This window comes from Meriones unguiculatus, chromosome 2, assembly GCF_030254825.1.
Source record: "Meriones unguiculatus strain TT.TT164.6M chromosome 2, Bangor_MerUng_6.1, whole genome shotgun sequence".
Classification (NCBI taxonomy): Eukaryota; Metazoa; Chordata; class Mammalia; order Rodentia; family Muridae; genus Meriones; species Meriones unguiculatus.
The window spans coordinates 91,532,476-91,550,739 of NC_083350.1; the positions used below are offsets into that span (position 1 = coordinate 91,532,476).

The 18,264-nt window shown below is 44.3% G+C and overlaps 1 protein-coding gene across 3 annotated transcripts in view; it reads left to right on the forward strand.

The window, feature by feature from the left end:
• Nucleotides 1-17,671, forward strand: part of Syn3 (synapsin III) — a 496,250-nt gene extending 478,579 nt beyond the window's left edge. For all 3 annotated transcript variants that reach the window (XM_060377798.1, XM_060377797.1, XM_060377799.1), the window contains exons 11-14: nucleotides 2,019-2,153; nucleotides 2,841-2,928; nucleotides 9,208-9,499; nucleotides 11,258-17,671. In XM_060377798.1, the coding sequence (XP_060233781.1) occupies nucleotides 2,019-2,153; nucleotides 2,841-2,928; nucleotides 9,208-9,499; nucleotides 11,258-11,390 (648 nt within the window). In that variant the 3' untranslated portion in view covers nucleotides 11,391-17,671. The remainder of the gene's footprint in view (nucleotides 1-2,018; nucleotides 2,154-2,840; nucleotides 2,929-9,207; nucleotides 9,500-11,257) is intronic.
• Nucleotides 17,672-18,264: the final 593 nt, after the last annotated feature.

The window sequence follows — 18,264 nt, forward strand, 5'->3', positions numbered from 1 at the left end:
TTGAGTCTTCTAAACACAAGAAAACAACTTTCCAGAAAAATCTCAAACAAACAAACAAACAAAAGATGGCTTTCAGATTTTTTCTATTCCTCAGAAACATTTTAAAAAAAAATTGTTTTCCTTTTGGGGTTGGGGTGGGATCAGGAATAGAAGGAGCTTGTTCTAGGAATATAAAACATATTTTTTCCAGTAAGGGGAAAAGAGGCAGCAAAGATCCAAAAACACTGTCTCACAGGCACATCTGTGAACACAGCACTTGTGTGACACATTCAGTGAGGACCTCATCCTCTCTGACCCGGGCCAGGGGATGGCCTTGGTTATGGGGGAGGGGGGGAATGTTTCCCTGGGAAGAATGAGTGTCCACTTCCTTTGGCTGTGTCCACTGTGGGGATTCCAGTTCCTGACCTCAGGCTCCATGTTTTCCACTGCTGAGAATGTGAGGGACAATCCGGGACAGAAAGTGGGCAAAACTGGAGGGAAGAGTGACAGGCAGCGTGCTGAGAGTCCAACAACTTTGGGGAAAAACTCCAGCACTGTAACTGGAGACTGCCTGTGAGCCTAGAGAGCTTCATTTGGGGACAGACTTCCTGGGATCCATAACCATATCCTAGTTTGTTTTTCAGTTTCCGAGGCATACTGGGTGCTTGAACGCACAGTCTCCTGAAAGTCACAGCCAGAATGGTCTTAGCAGCTGCCTGAACCCTTAGTTTACAGTTGACAAAAAATAGACCCAGAGAAAACAAGAAACTTCTCCCCTAAGCCAGCCCATAGCAAAACATGGGCCTGAAACCCTGGCTGCCTCATCTGAAGTCTTACCGCAGAGCTGCCCAATACCTGGTCAAGAGGTGCTATAGAACTTACCAGTCACTTTTCTCATCTCATCTTTTAAGACAGAGTCTCATGTAGCCCAGGCTGCCCTCAAATCCGGTATCTAGGAATAGGTGCTGGAGATGGAAGCCAAGGAAGGCCCCAATGCCTGCAAGGTGAACATTCTAGTCACATCTTGAGCCCTGGAAAGTGTTGCTCTGCAATAGAGCTGACATCATCTATCACCTGGGTCTTAGAATAGTGTCCCATATATCATAAGGGCTCAATGAAACTGTAGTGAGCAGGAAACTCCCTGCTTCCTCCAGGACACAGGACACCCTGACTTTGTGGGCTTACAGATGGTAAATGACTGTTCTGGGACTAAGCTCTTCAATGGGACATTTGTGTGAGCTCAGCAAAGACATAGGTACAGAGGTGCTCCTAGGAATTTGTGCTGCCCTAAAGGGCTTCAGGAAGGAAGGGTTGACTAAGTGTTTCATGATGGATAAGGAGTTAGCCAGGGAAAGGTGGGCAGAGAGAGTTGGGTACAGGATCTAGAAATGAAGAGTGTCTGATTACCTCATCCTGGAGCAAAGGGCAAAGAGGGTTTGACAGGGGCTCTCATCTCTGAGCCTCAGTTTCCCCATCTTCTGACCTCCCAGGACTGCCATCTCTTCTTCCTTAAAAACAGCCTAGTTCCCAGTAAATGAGTTTTATTTTAGGCCTGTGTCCTACAGGGGAATGGAGGGGGGGCGGGGACAAGGACACTGTCTTTCCTCTTCTGTCTTTTCTGTTAACCCTCGGTCACTTCCAGCCTGTGTCAATTTTTTAGTTGTTGTTATAATTGAGCCCTCACCAGTTTCCAGCTCTAAGGCCATTCTTAACCTTGGGTCAGAAAAGGGGGGCCAGCCCCAATCCTGGGAGGAAGGTGGAGTGGGAAATGAGGGGGTGGGACCAATGCCCCAAAGAAAAGTACAGAAAAGTTCAGGTCACATTACTGGACTCCAGCGTGTGGAGGCTGAGTTGAATTTCTTCCAGGGAGTCTGTTCAGAAGGAACTAGAGAGAACTGGAAGTCAGCTGAGGGCCCAGCTGAGCACTTTGTGTGGAGGATATTGCCATCTAGTGGTCACGCTGTCTTGAGCCCAGTGTCAATACTCCTGGAACCAACCAAACTATTCAGGGTTCTTCATCCCCCTTTCTCACCCCCTAGGTCATGGACAGTTCAATGCCCCTGATTGGAGAACATGTGGAAGAGGACAAGCAGTTAATGGCTGACCTTGTTGTCTCCAAGATGAGCCAACTCCTGGTGCCAGGGGGCACAGTACCTTCACCCCTGAGACCTTGGGTAAGGTTCACTTGAGAACAAAAGAGACTGGTGGCTCTGGAATGAAAACCCTCTGGATCCAATGGAGATAACCCCAGGGAGGCATCATATAGGAGAATGGGGTGAGAACAGAGGCTGGCAGCAGCCATGCAGGGGCCCCTCCTCCACATATTCCCTAGGAAGAAAACTCCTTGTTCCATCAGTCTTTGGAAAGATTGTTGAAAGTGCTCATCTCGGTGTCTCCATCTTGAACCTGAGCACAAGTGTATGCACCTGTGTATGCAAGAATACATAGATACATGTGCTCTGTGTTCCCAGGGCACAAGTCAATAGAGGCTATTATGTCTCTTGCTTCACCATCCCCCAACCCAGCAAGCTCCCACCCCTCCCCTGCACAGAGCCCACCAGGGACCACCAGACCACTCTTAAAAGAATTTGCCAGCATATTTCAAATCCTCTCCCCAACTCTAGTCTCTGCTTATCCCACAGAAACTCATCTTTTCATAGACACAGGAATAGTAGTTAAACTCAAGGGGCTGCTGGTAGGGAGGCGACATTTGCAGCGTCTGCTATGGCTATGCTGAACATCTACCATGAGGTACACTTAAGAATCATTCTATCATGGGATTCAAAAAAAGGATACCTATATAAAGCCTCTCCTCCCACCCAGAAATGCTGTTGCCACAGGCTTCCTTTCTCTTGCTCTAGGGTCCACAGACTAAACCTGCAAAATCTCCAGGACAAGGCCAGCTGGGACCTCAACTAGGACAGCCACAGCCAAGGCCACCTCCACAAGGTAAGACACAGGACAAACACTGAGAAATATTGTATCACTGAGAGCATTGAAAGGTGGCTCACCAGTAAGAGCTTCTGCTGTGCATGCATGAGAACCTGAGTTAAAACCCAGCACTCATATAAACAAGCTGGGCATAGCCAAACATGCCTGTTGCAGCAGCACTGGGGGAAGAGAGTTCTTGGGCACTTACTGCCAAGTAGTCAGCTAGACTTATGGCAGGCTTCAGGTTCAATGAGAGACTATATAAAGCAGTGCTTTTCAACCTGTGGGTCACAACCCCTTTTGTCTCATATCACATATCCTGCATATCAGACATTTATATTAAAATTCATAATCATATCAAAATTGCAGTTAATGGAGTAGCAACAAAATAATTTTTATTGTACATGCATTAAAATATCATTTATTTTTACAATTTTATTATTTTAATTGACATATTCAAACAGATTGTTTATGTTGATCCTCTCTTTTCTCTTCTCCCCATCCCGCCATTACTCAGTGTCTTCCAGTTTAGTCTCTGTGCTCTTAATTCTGCTCTTGTTTCTTATGAGTTCTCTTGCCATTCTAATTTTCTTTCATTAAGTTTTAAAGCTGAGTGTCTTTTTTTTTTCTAATTAGGCCTTTACATTTTTTCTTTATTAATTACACTTTATTCACTTTGTATCCCCCCTATGGTTCCCTCCCTCCTCCCATCCCAATCCCTCCCTTCCTCCACCCTCTGCATGCATGCCCCTCCCCAAGTCCACTGATAGGGGAGGTCTTCTTTTCCTTCCTTCTGATCCTAGTCAATTAGGTCTCATCAGGAGTGGCTGCATTGTCTTCTTCTGTGGCCTGATAATGTTGTTCCCCTCTCAGGGGGAGGCAATTAAAGAGCTGGCCAATCAGTTCATGTCAGAGACAGTCCCTGTTCCTATTACTATGGAACCCACTTGGGCCCTGAACTGCTATGGGCTACATCTGTGCAGAGGTCTTAGGACCATCTCCATGCATGGTCCTTGGATGGAGTATCAGTCTCAGGAAAGACCCCTGTGCTCAGATTGCAACAAAATAATTTTATGGTTGGAAGTCACCACAACATAGGAAACTATATTTAGGAGTCATAGCATTAAAAAGGCTAAGGACCACTGTCTAAACTGTCCAAGGTAGGACAGTTTATAGGAAGCAATAGAGGAAGACACTCAGTGTCTCTGACCTCCATTTGCACATCCAAGGGTGTGTACATATACACAGAGTAATTAAATAATAACTAAATCAATAAAAATGTGTTGCTGGAGCAGTAGCTCTCAAACTTTCTAATGTTTTGACCCTTTAATACAGTTTCCCATGGTTGTGGTGACCCCCCCAACCATAAAATTTTTTGTTGCTATTTTATAACTGTAGTTTTGCTACTGTTGTGAATCATAATGTAAATATCTGTGTTTTCTGATGGTCTTAGGTGACCCCTGTGAAAGGGTTGCTTGCCCCTCCAAAAGGGTCACAACCCATAGGTTGAGAACCACTGTTATAGACAATCCATCTTGAACTTTATCCTTGGGCTATGCACACTTCTTCCATCTGCAGAATGAAGACCCTAAGAGGGCATGCCAGGCCCTGTGTTAGGGCCATTCCCTCCTCTACTCACGTTTTCATCCTCCCAGCAGCTTTGCAGAGGAAGCATCAATGTTTCCCTTTTCCCAAGTAGAAAACTGAAGCTTTGCCAGGAAGGCACAACGAGAACATAGCAGGTTTACAAGCCTGGATTTTCAAACCTTCTGGGAAATGTTATTTTTAGCCACTAGTAGTGCCTGAGTATACATTTGTGAGCCAATCAGCTAGAGTGAGAAAGAAGAAAGAAGCCCAGAACATTAAACCTTCAGCTACTGCCATTCTCCTCAAAACCATCCCTACCCTGCTCCAAAAGAGGCACCGCTTGTTAGAGAGTAGATACAGAATGGACAGCAAGAGGAGGAGACATCATGAGAACAGCTAAAGACTTGCTGGAGGAAGGTCAGTTGTAGAGGTTCCCACGCATGGGCTCAAGAAGAGCGCCCAGGAAGCATGTCTCCTGCAGCAGATCAGTTTGCTGAGCCTGGATGCTCTGGGCCAGCTGGGGCTTCATCTTGGCATGGAGATGCCAAAGTGGGAGATCTCCTTGCAATCTCAACTGAAGGCATTTCCATCCCATCCTGAGCTTTCTAGTCACATCTATTAAAGCAACAAATTTGTTGCTTCTTGGAGGAAAGGGGCCTTGGGCACCAGATGGCTTCCTCTTCCACAGCTCTAGGAAAAACAGCTCCCTCCTTCTTCCCTCCATCCCTTTCAGCCTTCTCTCTCTCTTTCCTTCCTTTCCCCATTACCTTGTTTATTTAACATAACCCTCCAGATTAGCTTACTTTCTTATATAAATGCCTTTGAAACTGACTGATCCCCAATATACTCCAAATGAATACACAGTAATCAAAATTATATTGACTAGTTAGGTGGCATCTTAATTCTCATTGTCTGTGTTCAGTCTTCTCAGAATATAACAAGCAAAGCATAATGAGTCACGTCTGTAATCCCAGCATAAAAACAAAACAAAACAAAACAAAAAAACCAACTGGGACATGAGGATTGCTGTGAGTTTACACTAGCCTGGGCTACCAAGTGAGTTCAATGTCAGGCCACCCTAAGCAACACTATGAGATCTTGTTTCCAAATAAGGAGTGGGAGGCTGAGGAGACAGCTTACTGGGTAAGGGCATGTCTTGCAAGTATGAGGACTTGATGTCCATCTCTAGTACCCACACTGAAAACAAAACAAACAAACAAAAACCTGGATGTGTCTATGTTTGTAACACTATGTAATATATTTGTAATAATAGAAGAGGTGGAGATGGAGGGAATCTCTGAGGCCAGGTTGTTAACTAGGCTATTGGAGAGCTTGAGAAAAAAAAAAAAAAAAAAAACAACCCTCCACAGGCAGGCTGTGCCCACACAGATATGCACACACGCAGCAGGGGGAAGGAGCCATATAATCGCATATCCAAAACTGTGTTCATTCAAGAAGCCACAGTTAGCCTTCCCCATTTATTTCTGAGACTTTCTCCTGAAATTTTTTTATCTCTATAGTGACAAGTCTCCAGGGCTTGAATAACTCAGATCCCTTCACAATAAATAACAGTAAGAGTAATTTTGTGGACAGTAACCTGCTAGCCTCATGCAGGGCTTGCCCATCCATCTTTCTTGTCTAGGTCTATGCTGTCCTCCACTCACACCCTGGGGAAAGCAGCAGGAATTTAACAAAGGGAGATGATGGCAGGGGCCTACCACTGTGTTGGTGAGCTTCCCATCATAACAAAGCACCTGAAATAAATTTTAAAAAGAGAAAAGCTTTATTTGGGATCCTGTTACAGATGTGCAGCCACTGCTTTGGGTCCTATGATGACATAGTATTCACAGCAGTAGGAGCATGTCACGAAGAAAGACATGACAGCAGGGAAACACAGAAAGGGATTAAATCCCCATCTCCCTTTCAAGGGCATATGCCCAGGGACCTAACTTCCAATACACCCTGCCCCTTCTACTTTATCCTCAGAATGACACAAAAAAGGACTAAGCCTCTAACAGAGCTTTGGGGCCCTTTAAGACACAAACTAAAGCAAACCCTGTATATACACTGTATGAAGCACAGTAGTTTTCTCCTGGCAGTGTAGATGCATTTTGTCCAGTTCCAGCCTGATCACTTTTCTCTTTTAGGTAAGTGCTGCTACCCCTGAAAATGGAGGAAATAACAGCTCCCGTGTCTATAGGATATCTTTGATGGCCATTAGGAAGGGGTTCAACAAAGGGGGTGGTATTTACTGGGCTTCAGTCCTCATTAATAATTTACTATTAATGACAATTACACAGCTCTTACTATTAATACCTGCCATCTTGCCAGCAATTCTAAATGACAGATTGCTTTCTGCAGGTCTCACTAGCAATCCTTCTGGCACATGTAGCCCTTCTCCCCTCCAACCCGACAATAATACCATAGTTACAAATGGCCCCAAACTCTGCATTCACCACCCTTCTAAGCCCCTAGCCCTGCCCCCTCCTTTCCCACTCTGCCCATAACTGACTCTTTAAAACCACTTTTTATTGGCACCCCTTAAAAAAAAACAAAAAACAAAAACAAAAAAACAAAACAAAACAGAAAAGCAAACAGAGACCTCATATGTTCTGAACTTCACTTTGGCCAGAAGAGAAGCTTGATAAAGAAAGATTAGTTTAAGAAATACGTGGTTAGATAACACGTGAGCGAGTTGAAAATAATCAATTTAATACCAATTAAGATAATTAAAGGAAATGCTCAGTGAATTAACATTCAGACCAAAAATAACAGGACTAATTTTAAAACATTTTCACCAATTTCTATAAATAACAGGATCACACTAGTGACTTGTTTTGAACTCATTTTCGAACTCAAGAATATCAGGTTTTCTTTTTAAACTTCATCTTTTTAGGGTCAATTCTGTGCTTAGAAAAATCACACATACAAAAAATCACACACACACATTCACAGAGAGAGAGAGACACGCAGTATATGATCAAGTAAAAAAATACTAAGTTGTTTGCTTTGCCAAAAAGCTGTAAGAAATAATGGAAGTATCTCTTAATGGACCCCAGGGGTAAAACAGAAACATAAAAATTAGTTAATTAGTTACTGAGCCAAGACACAGATTTTCCAAGATAGTATCAACCTGGGGGTAGGGATGAGGAGCTTAAGATGAAAGAAGAAAAAGATGTTTTTGTGACCTGAATTCTGTTGAGAAAAAAAAAAAAAGTAGTCAACATACAAAAATCATAAAACTTTTACTTAAACATCTGGATTTTATCTTAAGTCTCCCAACCCCACTCCTGGTCAACACTCTCTGGAAAACACAGATGTTTTAGAAATACTCAACCTATTTTCCTACTCAGCATCCCCTGGTGTTTAGCAGGGGATGCCCCCTTAGTGACAGAGGGACTTGCCATTTGCCTAAGGCCCTGGTCTTCCCTTCTTTATTTTCACAGAGCTAAGAATCCATTGGTATTTTCCTTATGTTTATTCTCTTTAGAAAGAGTGAGAACTATGTCGTACACCAAATGGGAACTAAGTCTTGGTATTTGATAGTATCTCACTCTAAACTCAGGCTGGACTGAAATTCACTGTAGAGTCAAGCCTATCTTCAAACTTGCCACAGCCGTCCGACCTCAGCTTCCTAAGGGCAGGGATTACAGGTGTGGTCACTACACTTGACTCTATAGATCTTCCTGATTGCCTCTTCCTTTTCATATAAGGACTCCATCCCCATTGCATCAAAACCTTACCCCATGACCTTTAACCTTAATTACCTCCTTAAAGACCCTGTCTCCAATACAGTCACACTGAGGATTAGGGTATCAACATTAATTTAAGAAAACATATTTCTGTCTATAACACCATGCCAAATCCCTATCCTGAAGCAATTGCCGCACAAATACACCCGTACACTGAATGGTTGTGAGGTCCATCTTTTCTAAGCAGAGTGCGTGGTCCACCCTTTATAATATGCAGCTTTCCAATGTTTCTTTATTATGTGGTCCATACATTAATGCCAAAATGAAAAACGAATCTACACTATCTATAAACTGCGTTTTCTCTTTCTGTTTAGTGTTGTATACTAGGTACATACTGTCAACAGATCAGTTAATGTTACTGCCGACACATGTGACAGTCCGCCCACACTCCATTATCTAGATGTTTTCTGGTAGCTGTTTTGTTTTGACACAGGGTCTAGTCTTGAATCCTCTGCAGCATCGGTGATGACATTGACTTTGAAATCTTTTTGTTTCAAGACAGGGTTTCTCTGTGTAGTCTTGGCTGTTCACTCTGTAGACCAAGCTGGCCTCAAACTCACTCTGTAGACTCTGTAGACCAAGCTGGCCTCAAACTCATAGACATACACCTGTCTCTATCTCTCAAGTTCTGGGATTAAAGGTGTGCACTACCACACCTGGCTGACTCTGAACTCTTCATTTTTTTGTCTCTGCCTCCTGAATTCTGGGACTACAGGCATGCATCACTATGCCTAACTGTGCTAGGAATCAATTACAGGTAGACAAGTACCTCACCAACTGAACTATGTTCCCAGCCATCTAGTTGTTTCTTGGTGTTCCTAACACCTCCCTGAGATCTGGCATCTGTGTTGTTTTAGTTTTCAGTCATAAACAATATGTTAATAAATAAACGTGCTGAGTGCACAGCCACATTTATTTCTAAGACAAATTGAACTTTAAATCTTTCTTTGGCTTGTAGGGGCCCCTCATCAGGCTCAGTCTCCTCAGCCTCCCAGATCTAGAAGTCCATCCCAACAGAGGCTCTCTCCACAAGGCCAGCAGCCTGTGAGCCCCCAGTCAGGATCTCCACAGCAGCAAAGGTCACCAGGCTCTCCACAGCTATCCAGGGCATCTGGTAGCAACTCTCCAAACCAGGCCTCCAAGCCAAGTGCCATCCTCAGCTCTCATCCCCGGCCACCTGTGCAGGGCCGCAGTACCTCCCAGCAGGGTGAGGAGCCCCAAAAACCAGTATCACCTCACCCGCACCTCAAGTAAGTATTTGGGAGCCTGAATGGGTATAGCGCTGGAGCATGTCCAAAGATGAGTTGATTCAGGGCCAGGAACTATAAGAGAACCCAACAAAGTCTTGCCTAGGATTCAAATGGAGGGAAGTGGACCTATAGGGTGGCTTTTGTGTAGCAGGGACCAGCAATTTCAAAGTACAGATTAAGCCACACCATGTCCTCATGATCCCCAGACCATCACTTCCTGTGTAGCAGACAAACCCAAATTTATGCCACTAAAGAAAAACAGTTTCCTGGTTGGTCTAGTTTCCTTTCTGTTGCTGTGATAAAAACACTCTGGCAAAAAGCAGTTTTAGAGGGGCTGTAAGGTTGGCTCAGTGGTTAAAACCATTAATGAAGAACACTCTTCCAAAGGAATCAAAATCCGCTTTGTACATAAGTTAAAGTCCTAATGGATTTGTACCATCCTCCCATTTTGTTTGTGTTAGATTAAATGCTACATGTGTAAGTCTGCCTAAATAGGTAGTTTAAACTTATGTCAAAATGTCTGCAGCAGTTTGTCAATAAAATTTAGTCCTTTTTTAATTAAAAAAAAAAAGACCACTCTTCCAGAGGACCAGGGTTCAGTTCCCAGCATCTTAAAAAACCATCTATAAGGGGGGATACAAAGTGAATAAAGTGTAATTAATAAAGAATTAAAAAAAAAAAAGAAAACCCAACATAATAATTTTATGATGCAACACAGAGCTGAACTGCCAGGAATTCCAGTTCTGTCCAATTACAGCTAAGTTATCTTCAGAAAGTTGCTGAATTTTTCTGTGACTCCACTTTCCCATATGTAAAGTGGAGGTGAGATTGGCAGCTACCTAGTAAAGGTTGTTGTAGGTATCTAGTTTAAAGTAGTTTGAACAGTCTTTGGTTCATATTAAGTAAGTGAATAAACAACGATTAAAGGAAAAAAAAAAAACCTGTCTGTAACTCCATTTCCGGGAGCTCCGACACCCTCTTCTGGCCCCTCTGGGTACTACATGCGTGTGATGCATGAGGGCAAAACACCTATGCATATAAAATACAAATAAAATCTTTTTAAAACAATTTTCTAAACAACTTAGGGGAGGGGAAGATTTGTTTTAGCTTTCAGTTCACAGCTCATCATTGAGAGAAATCAGGAAAAGAACTCAAACAGGACTTTGAAGCAGAAACTATGGGGAAAATGGTATTTGCTGATTTCCTCATTTGCTGACTGACTCATGCTCAGCTAGCTTTCTCATGTCTCCCGAAACCACCTGTCCAGGGAATGGTGCTGCTTACAGTGGCTGAACCATCCTACATCAATTAACAGTCAAGGCAGTCCTCCACAGACATGCCCAAGGGCCTCTCTGATCCCTCAATGAGAGAAGGAACCTAGAACAGGGACTGTCTGATTTCTCAACTAATGCTGGAAACCCTGTGGGAATAACTGGAGCCTGTTAGCCCACCATGGCTGACATAGCCCCACAAATCAGAGCAGCCTTGAAAGGGGGAGGGGTAATAATCTAAGCAGTGTACATACCCTACTTCTTGCTAGAAGGCTTATTCAAGTCAAATACTCTGGGAACCCCAATTTCTACACCTAAGAAAATGAGGATAATACCTCCCACCTTGCAAATCTTAGGCTAGCATCGTGTACACACTGTAATGCCTGATTTCTGGTCTCACCATCCAGTGGGCTTCGGGCCAACCGCAGACTCATTTCCATGGGGGTTCCAGCCATGACTATCCCCAAACTTTTGCTTTCTGTTTCAGCAAATCTCAGTCCCTGACTAACAGCCTCAGCACATCTGATGCCTCCCATCGAGGGACCCCAAGTGAAGATGAGGCCAAGGCTGAGACCATCCGCAACCTGAGGAAGTCTTTTGCCAGCCTCTTCTCTGACTAGCAACAGCCCAGGCTGGAGGGCAGGAGGCGGGAAGACTCAATGACTAGAGCCTTTCTCTGATTCTCTCTTTCTTAGCCTTGCTTCCTGGTGGAAACATGCTTCCTGACCCAGGAACTGGTGATCTACATGCATTCCCGTCTCCTTTACCATGACATTCCATTGCCGTCTGACTGAATAGTAGCCTCAAGGCCCTTAGGTTCCTCAACACAGGCCTTCTAGACAGACAAGGCACTACTACACCCACCATATGCTTGCTCCCCTGCCACTGGTACCAAGTGAGATGTCTGTGTGGCTTGTTTTTGCATTCTTATTTATATTTTTCTCGCCTTTAGGTGGCGGTCCCCTTCTAGGCCTTGACTTACCTCCATTAAATGCATACATTGTAGTCAGACCTCAGCAACACAAGAGGCAATATGTTTTAATGGTGTTTTTGTAAACAAAAATAGGAAAGCCCAACCGGGAGCCTACTACTCATCCAACAGCAAGCTGGTGGGCGCAGGCTGACAAAGGCCCCATCACAGCTGGCCCTCATAGACACCTTGATGTCAATAGAACGAAGCTAGATCCTGTGCAACAAGTGGGGCTAGAAGAGAACAGAGGGAACCCACATAATGCCACCTCTGCCTAGAGCCAACAGCAGGAATCCAGAGGAAAGAGCTTATGTTCCCTGGGGAGAGCTTCATAGGAGGACGGTGCCTCTCTGTCCTCACACTGACTTCACAGAGAATCTGTTCTTTTTCCTCCTTAAAGGTGGATAGATAAGCTCCCTGTCGCAGGATCAGAAGACACAGTGATGAATTCTGATTCAGCATTTTATCTGCTCTGAAAAAAGAGTCAAGAACGCCACTCAATTTACAGAGTCTCCTTGTGGGACAGCCTTCAAAAACAGTGCACATATTTTTCTTCGGGAGACAATGAAGCCTTTTGTAATGTCTTCCAGAAAGTTTCACTCCAACCTTGTTTCAGCCTACCCATGGTGACTAAGATGGTTTGCTGCATGGCTAGGCAAAATGGTCCCAATTCCCTTTCCAGTGCTCTTCCCCTTGTATCAGACTGCCTCCTAGGTTCACATCACCAAGCACCTGGTGTTAGAAACATTCAGGTGCCAGAAGCAGCCTCCTAATCCCAGAAGACCCAGGACATCAGAATAGCCATGTTTCTCTGCACAGCCCCCTTAGCCACCCAAGGTGTGCCTTCCCTGCACTGTGTGAGGGAAAGAGGAGTTATTAACTGAAGCAGCTTCTGTTTCTGTGGAAGTTCTGCAGATTACTTGGTGATCATCTGAGGCCTCCTCAGGCCTCCGGGTACAGAGAAGCAGTCACTATGTTTCTGGGGAGTTTGTTTTCTTAAAACAGTCTCACTCATTCAGGCTGGCCTAGCACTTATTGTGTAACCACACAAGTCTCAAAAGCTGATTCTCCTGCTTTATAAGCCTCCCAAGTGCTGAGATTATACTCATGAATCACCACACCCAACAAGCATTTATCACTTCTTGGTCCTCCCAGCCCAGACTGGAGTGGCAGAGACAGGGTAGAGAACCTCTCATGCCTTGACTCACTTAGAACCCTGCATTTCTGCAGAATGCACCTTCAAGCTGCTTTCCAGCAGGGATCAACTCAGCATAAAAAGTGGTAGCTCTGGCTGCAGAGATCCAGTTTGTCCTGAGGGTCATCCTCTTCCTTCTTGCCTTGTCTTTCCCTCATGGGACAGTCAATACTGAGAGCAAGTTCACTAGAGTTATTTCCAAAGCCCTATTTGGCCTCTCTTTCCACATCCTTAGTTTGGAATGGTAGGTAGCAGCTGTGATATAAGATTGTAACATCAGGTAGGTAGAGTGACCACCAAGGCCACAATTTGGAACTGGAAATGCCAGCGTGTAGGCCAAATATGCTGTGCTGTGGAGTGAGTGAACTGCTGAAGGCCTAGTACCCCTCCCAGTAACAACAAAGCCCAAGCTCTTTTATTCCTCTCTAATTTTCATGAATTCAGTATGTACGGGACAGTCCCTGGGGCATACCTACATCTCCCTCATTTTGATCAGCTGCCCTTCTAGCACAGAATGCAGCTGGCAAAAGCTTCCAGAATGTTTCTCGGGGGCAATATGGTGAGACACACGGCAAAACTGTCAGTGCATTCTCCTAACCCTCCCCTTTCTCTGGTAAGAGAAGGTCTTGAGGCCAGCACCCCCCATCCACGCTTTAGATAGGTTATCCAAAGGAAGAAAAAAGATCAGTCTATGAGTCCAATGTTGCTTCCTCCTGCTCCTCCTCTGCTCTGACTTAGCCCTTGCACCTCTCTCTCAAATGCACGCACGCACACACACACACAGTGCCTGGCTAATGACCAGAATGAACACATTAAAATATAACATCTTAAAACCTCATTGTCATATTTCAGACTCTTTCTAGGGAGTCCCTCATACTTGCCTCAGTAAGACTGCTTCGCCACCAGACCTTGAGAAGCCAGGACTCACTCATGAGACACATGTGGAGGGAATCAGAACAACAGCCTCACAAGACTAAAGGGCTTAAAGGGCCTACCCAGGCCCTGACAATAACAGCTCAAGTTACTCCTGTAGAAAGTTCTGACCCAGTCAGTAAGATTCAGTCACAACACACACACAAAGACAGACAGACAGAGACAGACAAGCAGGCAGGCAGAGGAGGAACCTTGCATTCTAGAAAAGGACGAGAGGCAAGGCATATACTGTTGGGAGTGACATCAGAAAGCCATGCTTTAGGTGGTTAAGAACATGGGGAACCCTGTGGCAGCTGTCATTCTACACCAGTCTCAACATTAAAACACAGGCTCCCGACACAGTGGAGTGGTAACTGGCAGCAGAAGTTTCTCACAGTGTAGGCCATGGCCCTGGACAGAACAAGTTATAAAGGCTTAGGGAGCTTTGCTTCAGATCACACAGGACTATGAAGTTTTAGAGGGCTCAGAGCTGCAGCTGGATCAGCCTCTGAATGTTCTGGAGGTCTGCTAAAGTTGGGCTACCATTCTGAAGCAGGGCAGGGAAAGATATGCTTCGATCTCCAGCCCTGCTGGGGACCTGCCCCTTTGATGGACAGAACTAATGGCTCCATAAATGACCATTTGGCCATAATGTTCTCACTTAGATTCTTTCCCTAAATATATCTCAGCATTCAATGACATCCCTCCAGGATCCCAACTACAGTAGCACAAATGCCTTTCAAAATCTAAATCAGGCCAGGCATCCTGATTTTTATAACCATACATGTCTAGGTCCATGATGTAACTCTAGACTGTAGCCAGCTCTTTTAAATAATTTCCAACTGGCCTGGAAATGCAAACAGAGGCCAAAAGTATATACAGGTCCCATGGAAACCACATTTCTCTCCAAATGATTATTTTCCCATAGGCTAAGACATGTTGCTCCCAAAACTTTAACCTTCAATTGTGACATTTACAGGTGGAAAAGGGCAAAAGGAAAGGGGGCAGGGGAGTCACTGCAAATAGATTCTGAAAGACTGTATTGGGTTTTGCTAGCTTTTATAACACTGACACACACAATAGCATTTCCCCTCCACGCTGACTTAGTGATGCTGAGACACAACAAAGACCCATTCAATTAGTGCATAATAAATAGGGACTTCCAAACACTTCCAAAAGAAACCTCAAAACAGCCAGAACAAGCTTCCACCAGACCTTCCCATCATTTGGAGAAGATGATGCTGGATGAACTTTGGTTGGTGTGGAATCAACTTAATACCGGCATCCAATTCTTGTTCCTTAATTCCCTGCTTCATCCACTCCTAGCATGCAGTTGCTTCTATCCCCCAGGAATATGACAGTCCATCACTCTCAAAAAAAAAAAAAAAATCACTGAGAACTCCATGAAGCTGAATAGCCACTGCCTCCAGGTGAATAGCTGTGAAAGAGGCACCAAGGAAGCAAGCTGGCTGAGCACCTGGGATCTGGCACAGGCACTTGGAACAGCTGCTCAGTGGCAGTTAGGTATTCAGGACTCTTTAGATTACTCTCCTAGAAAGGAAACTAATAATGTGTATGTGACAGATTAAGATTGGAGAAGGGATATTTCCCTAAGACTTCAGTTGAAGTTGCTTACCCGAAATCAAACCTCAAACCACTAGAAAGATCAGTAGAAAGAGAAAGTAGAAAAATGCTTGAAACTGTTATCAGTGACAATTCCCGCCCCCCCATCTTGTTTAACCCCCAAAGATGTCCCCTGCACTGAACCTGGAAAGGAAGGGGAGCAGACAGGACGAAATTGAGGCACTAACCCCTGGGGAACACACGCCTGGGGCACACAATTTTCTGGAGGCCAGGGAGTTGCCAAGGTCAACATGGGTCAGAGAAGGTGGCAGTGGGCGCTCCAGTACCATGCCACTGACACTCATTGCAAAGGCCCAGACCCAGGAAAGGAAGACCCATGGCCTTCTACATGAGCTCTGCAGGCTGTACCAATTAAACATAGCACCCCCAGACAGTGTGCACCAGATCCCAGCAGCAGGCCAACCTCTTGGGCTTTGTTCAGCTTCATGAAGGAGCTTGGTGGCTCATTTTGTGTACTAAGAAGTGTTGAATAGCTAGCTACAGTTTAATCTCAGGAGCTGGTTAAGGCAACCTTGTACATACAAGTGGTAACATAATTATCACAGGGACGAGCCCATTTTCTGCAAGAGCCTTTGCACATTGTGTCTCTAGTTTATCTCAGAGCCAAGCCGGACGATACAACTGTTAAGGGCCAGATGCTGTCCTCAACCCGGGTAGCTGATTATAGTAAATTGTTTAATATTTAGACTTTAATAGGAGGCACGACTTCAGGCTTGATTGAAACCAAATGGGAAGGCTGGGTGAAAAGCAAGCCAAATTGGTCCACAAAACACAAGCCCAGACTGATACAACATGCACAGGCAGGTTTCATATTCAGATCTAACTGGCAGACAAAGAAGAAAAAAACCCCATAGCTATTAATGGAGTCTCCAGAAGTGAGTTAACACTTTTTAGACCCAACACTTTTACTTTGGAATATGAGAAACAAGCATTACAACTCACTTGGGATTCCCAGTCATGAAAACAACAAGTCAGCATCTTTAGGGGCTGGAGAGATAGTCCAGTTAGTTAACTGTTCGCAGTACAAGGACAAGGACCTGCATGCAGTTATCAGAACCAATGTTGAAAAGCTGGGCATGGTGAGGAGCACTTGTAATCTCAACACTGGGGACACAGAGAGGTAGGGCCTAAAGGCTCAATTGCTAGTCAGCCTATCAGCGTTCCTCCAGGCCAAGTGAGGCAAATGTGTCCACACATCTTTACATGACTTGCCTAGCACACTGCAATACCCTTATCCATACAGTTTTTCCAAAGCATTGCCAGCAGTAAGGCACTGCAGAGCACCTGCCCAGCTCTTCTGCAAGGCTCAAATAGGCAGATAGAAAGAAAACAGGCCTTGGAACCAACTCTGAACAGAAGAAAAAGGAGGACTCTCCAACTCGACCCATTAAGAATTATGGAGATATGAAGCAGTGGCCCCAGCAAATGAGAACTAAGAAAAGAACTACAGAATTCAGGACTTTACCCAGGGAGTCACAAGATGGAAAGGTTTCTTCCCAAGACTGAATTACCAACCATGCCAAAAGGCTGTTTATAGTGGTTAAGGGGAGGAGAATCAAGCTCCTATTACTAAAAAGTGACTTGGAGAACATAGGCCAATGCACTGGAGCTGCACCATTCTTAAGCGCTTGCCTTGAGCTTCTAGGCTGCCCTGCTCCCATTACAATGCATGGAGATGACATCACAAAGCCATGCAGTGAACAAGCTGCTGCCAAGCCATGATTTCAATCACTGTTATCAGCAATACATAAAAGCTCAAAAGCCTAATGACAAGGATGCAAGACTTTTTAAGCTTCTAAATATAAAATTAGCTGCTGGTCAAGAGGAAATGCTTTGAGGACTCTTTAATAAAAAAATTTGAGAGTTAGTTATCTAAGTTTAGGTTTAGAGCACTCTGTTAATATCTTAAACTCAAGACTTGCAAAATCTGCCAGTTAAGTCCAGTGATGCTGGACAAGAGCATCATCAGGGGCCCCAGGTTCCATTTGGAATTGACTGTGTTCTGTAAGTTTGTATTTGGTGCTCAGGTCTTCACTGTTTCCCATGCCTAGTAATGCACCCACTGTTGCATGCATATGTGCACACAAACACATGCACACACACACACACACACACACACACTACAATTTAACATCTAGCCACAAAGACATGTTTTGAAGTAGAATGTAGATCAATCAAAACTTCAGGGTGACCCCTTTAGCCACATCCAAATGAAGCCTATGGAATTCAGTGGACATTAAGACTGTCCTGTAGATCATAGACACATAAGTCCAAATCCTCACATGGCCTCTAGAAATATCAGACTGAAATTTCTTCACTGTGATGCAAAGACTCAGAACACACATGTAGCAGTCTCACATAGGACTCAAAATATTCCTGCAGCACATATTCCAAGCCATTTCCTAATATGCAAAACAGGTTTTTAAAAACAGGAAGACATCAGCACTATTCCTATTTCCTACAGATGCTAACAGTATTTTATTCCTGTGTAGCAATTCCAATTTAAATGTGTCATTAGAGCATGTTCTTATAGTTACTTGTGCAAGTCACTTGTGTTTGGGCTTTCTCTTGTTGTAGAATAAATAAATGTTGAATTTTGAGTATTTTAAAAATGTCTTAAAAGCACAACATTCCCCCAACAAGGCGGGGGAGGGGGGCTGTCCTTGAAGAACAAGTACCTGACAGCACAAAAAGAACTCTGCTTTTAAGGCTGTCATGATACCGAAATGCAAGGAGGAAATCCTAGGTGGTAAAGAGTCTGTATCAACCCAAC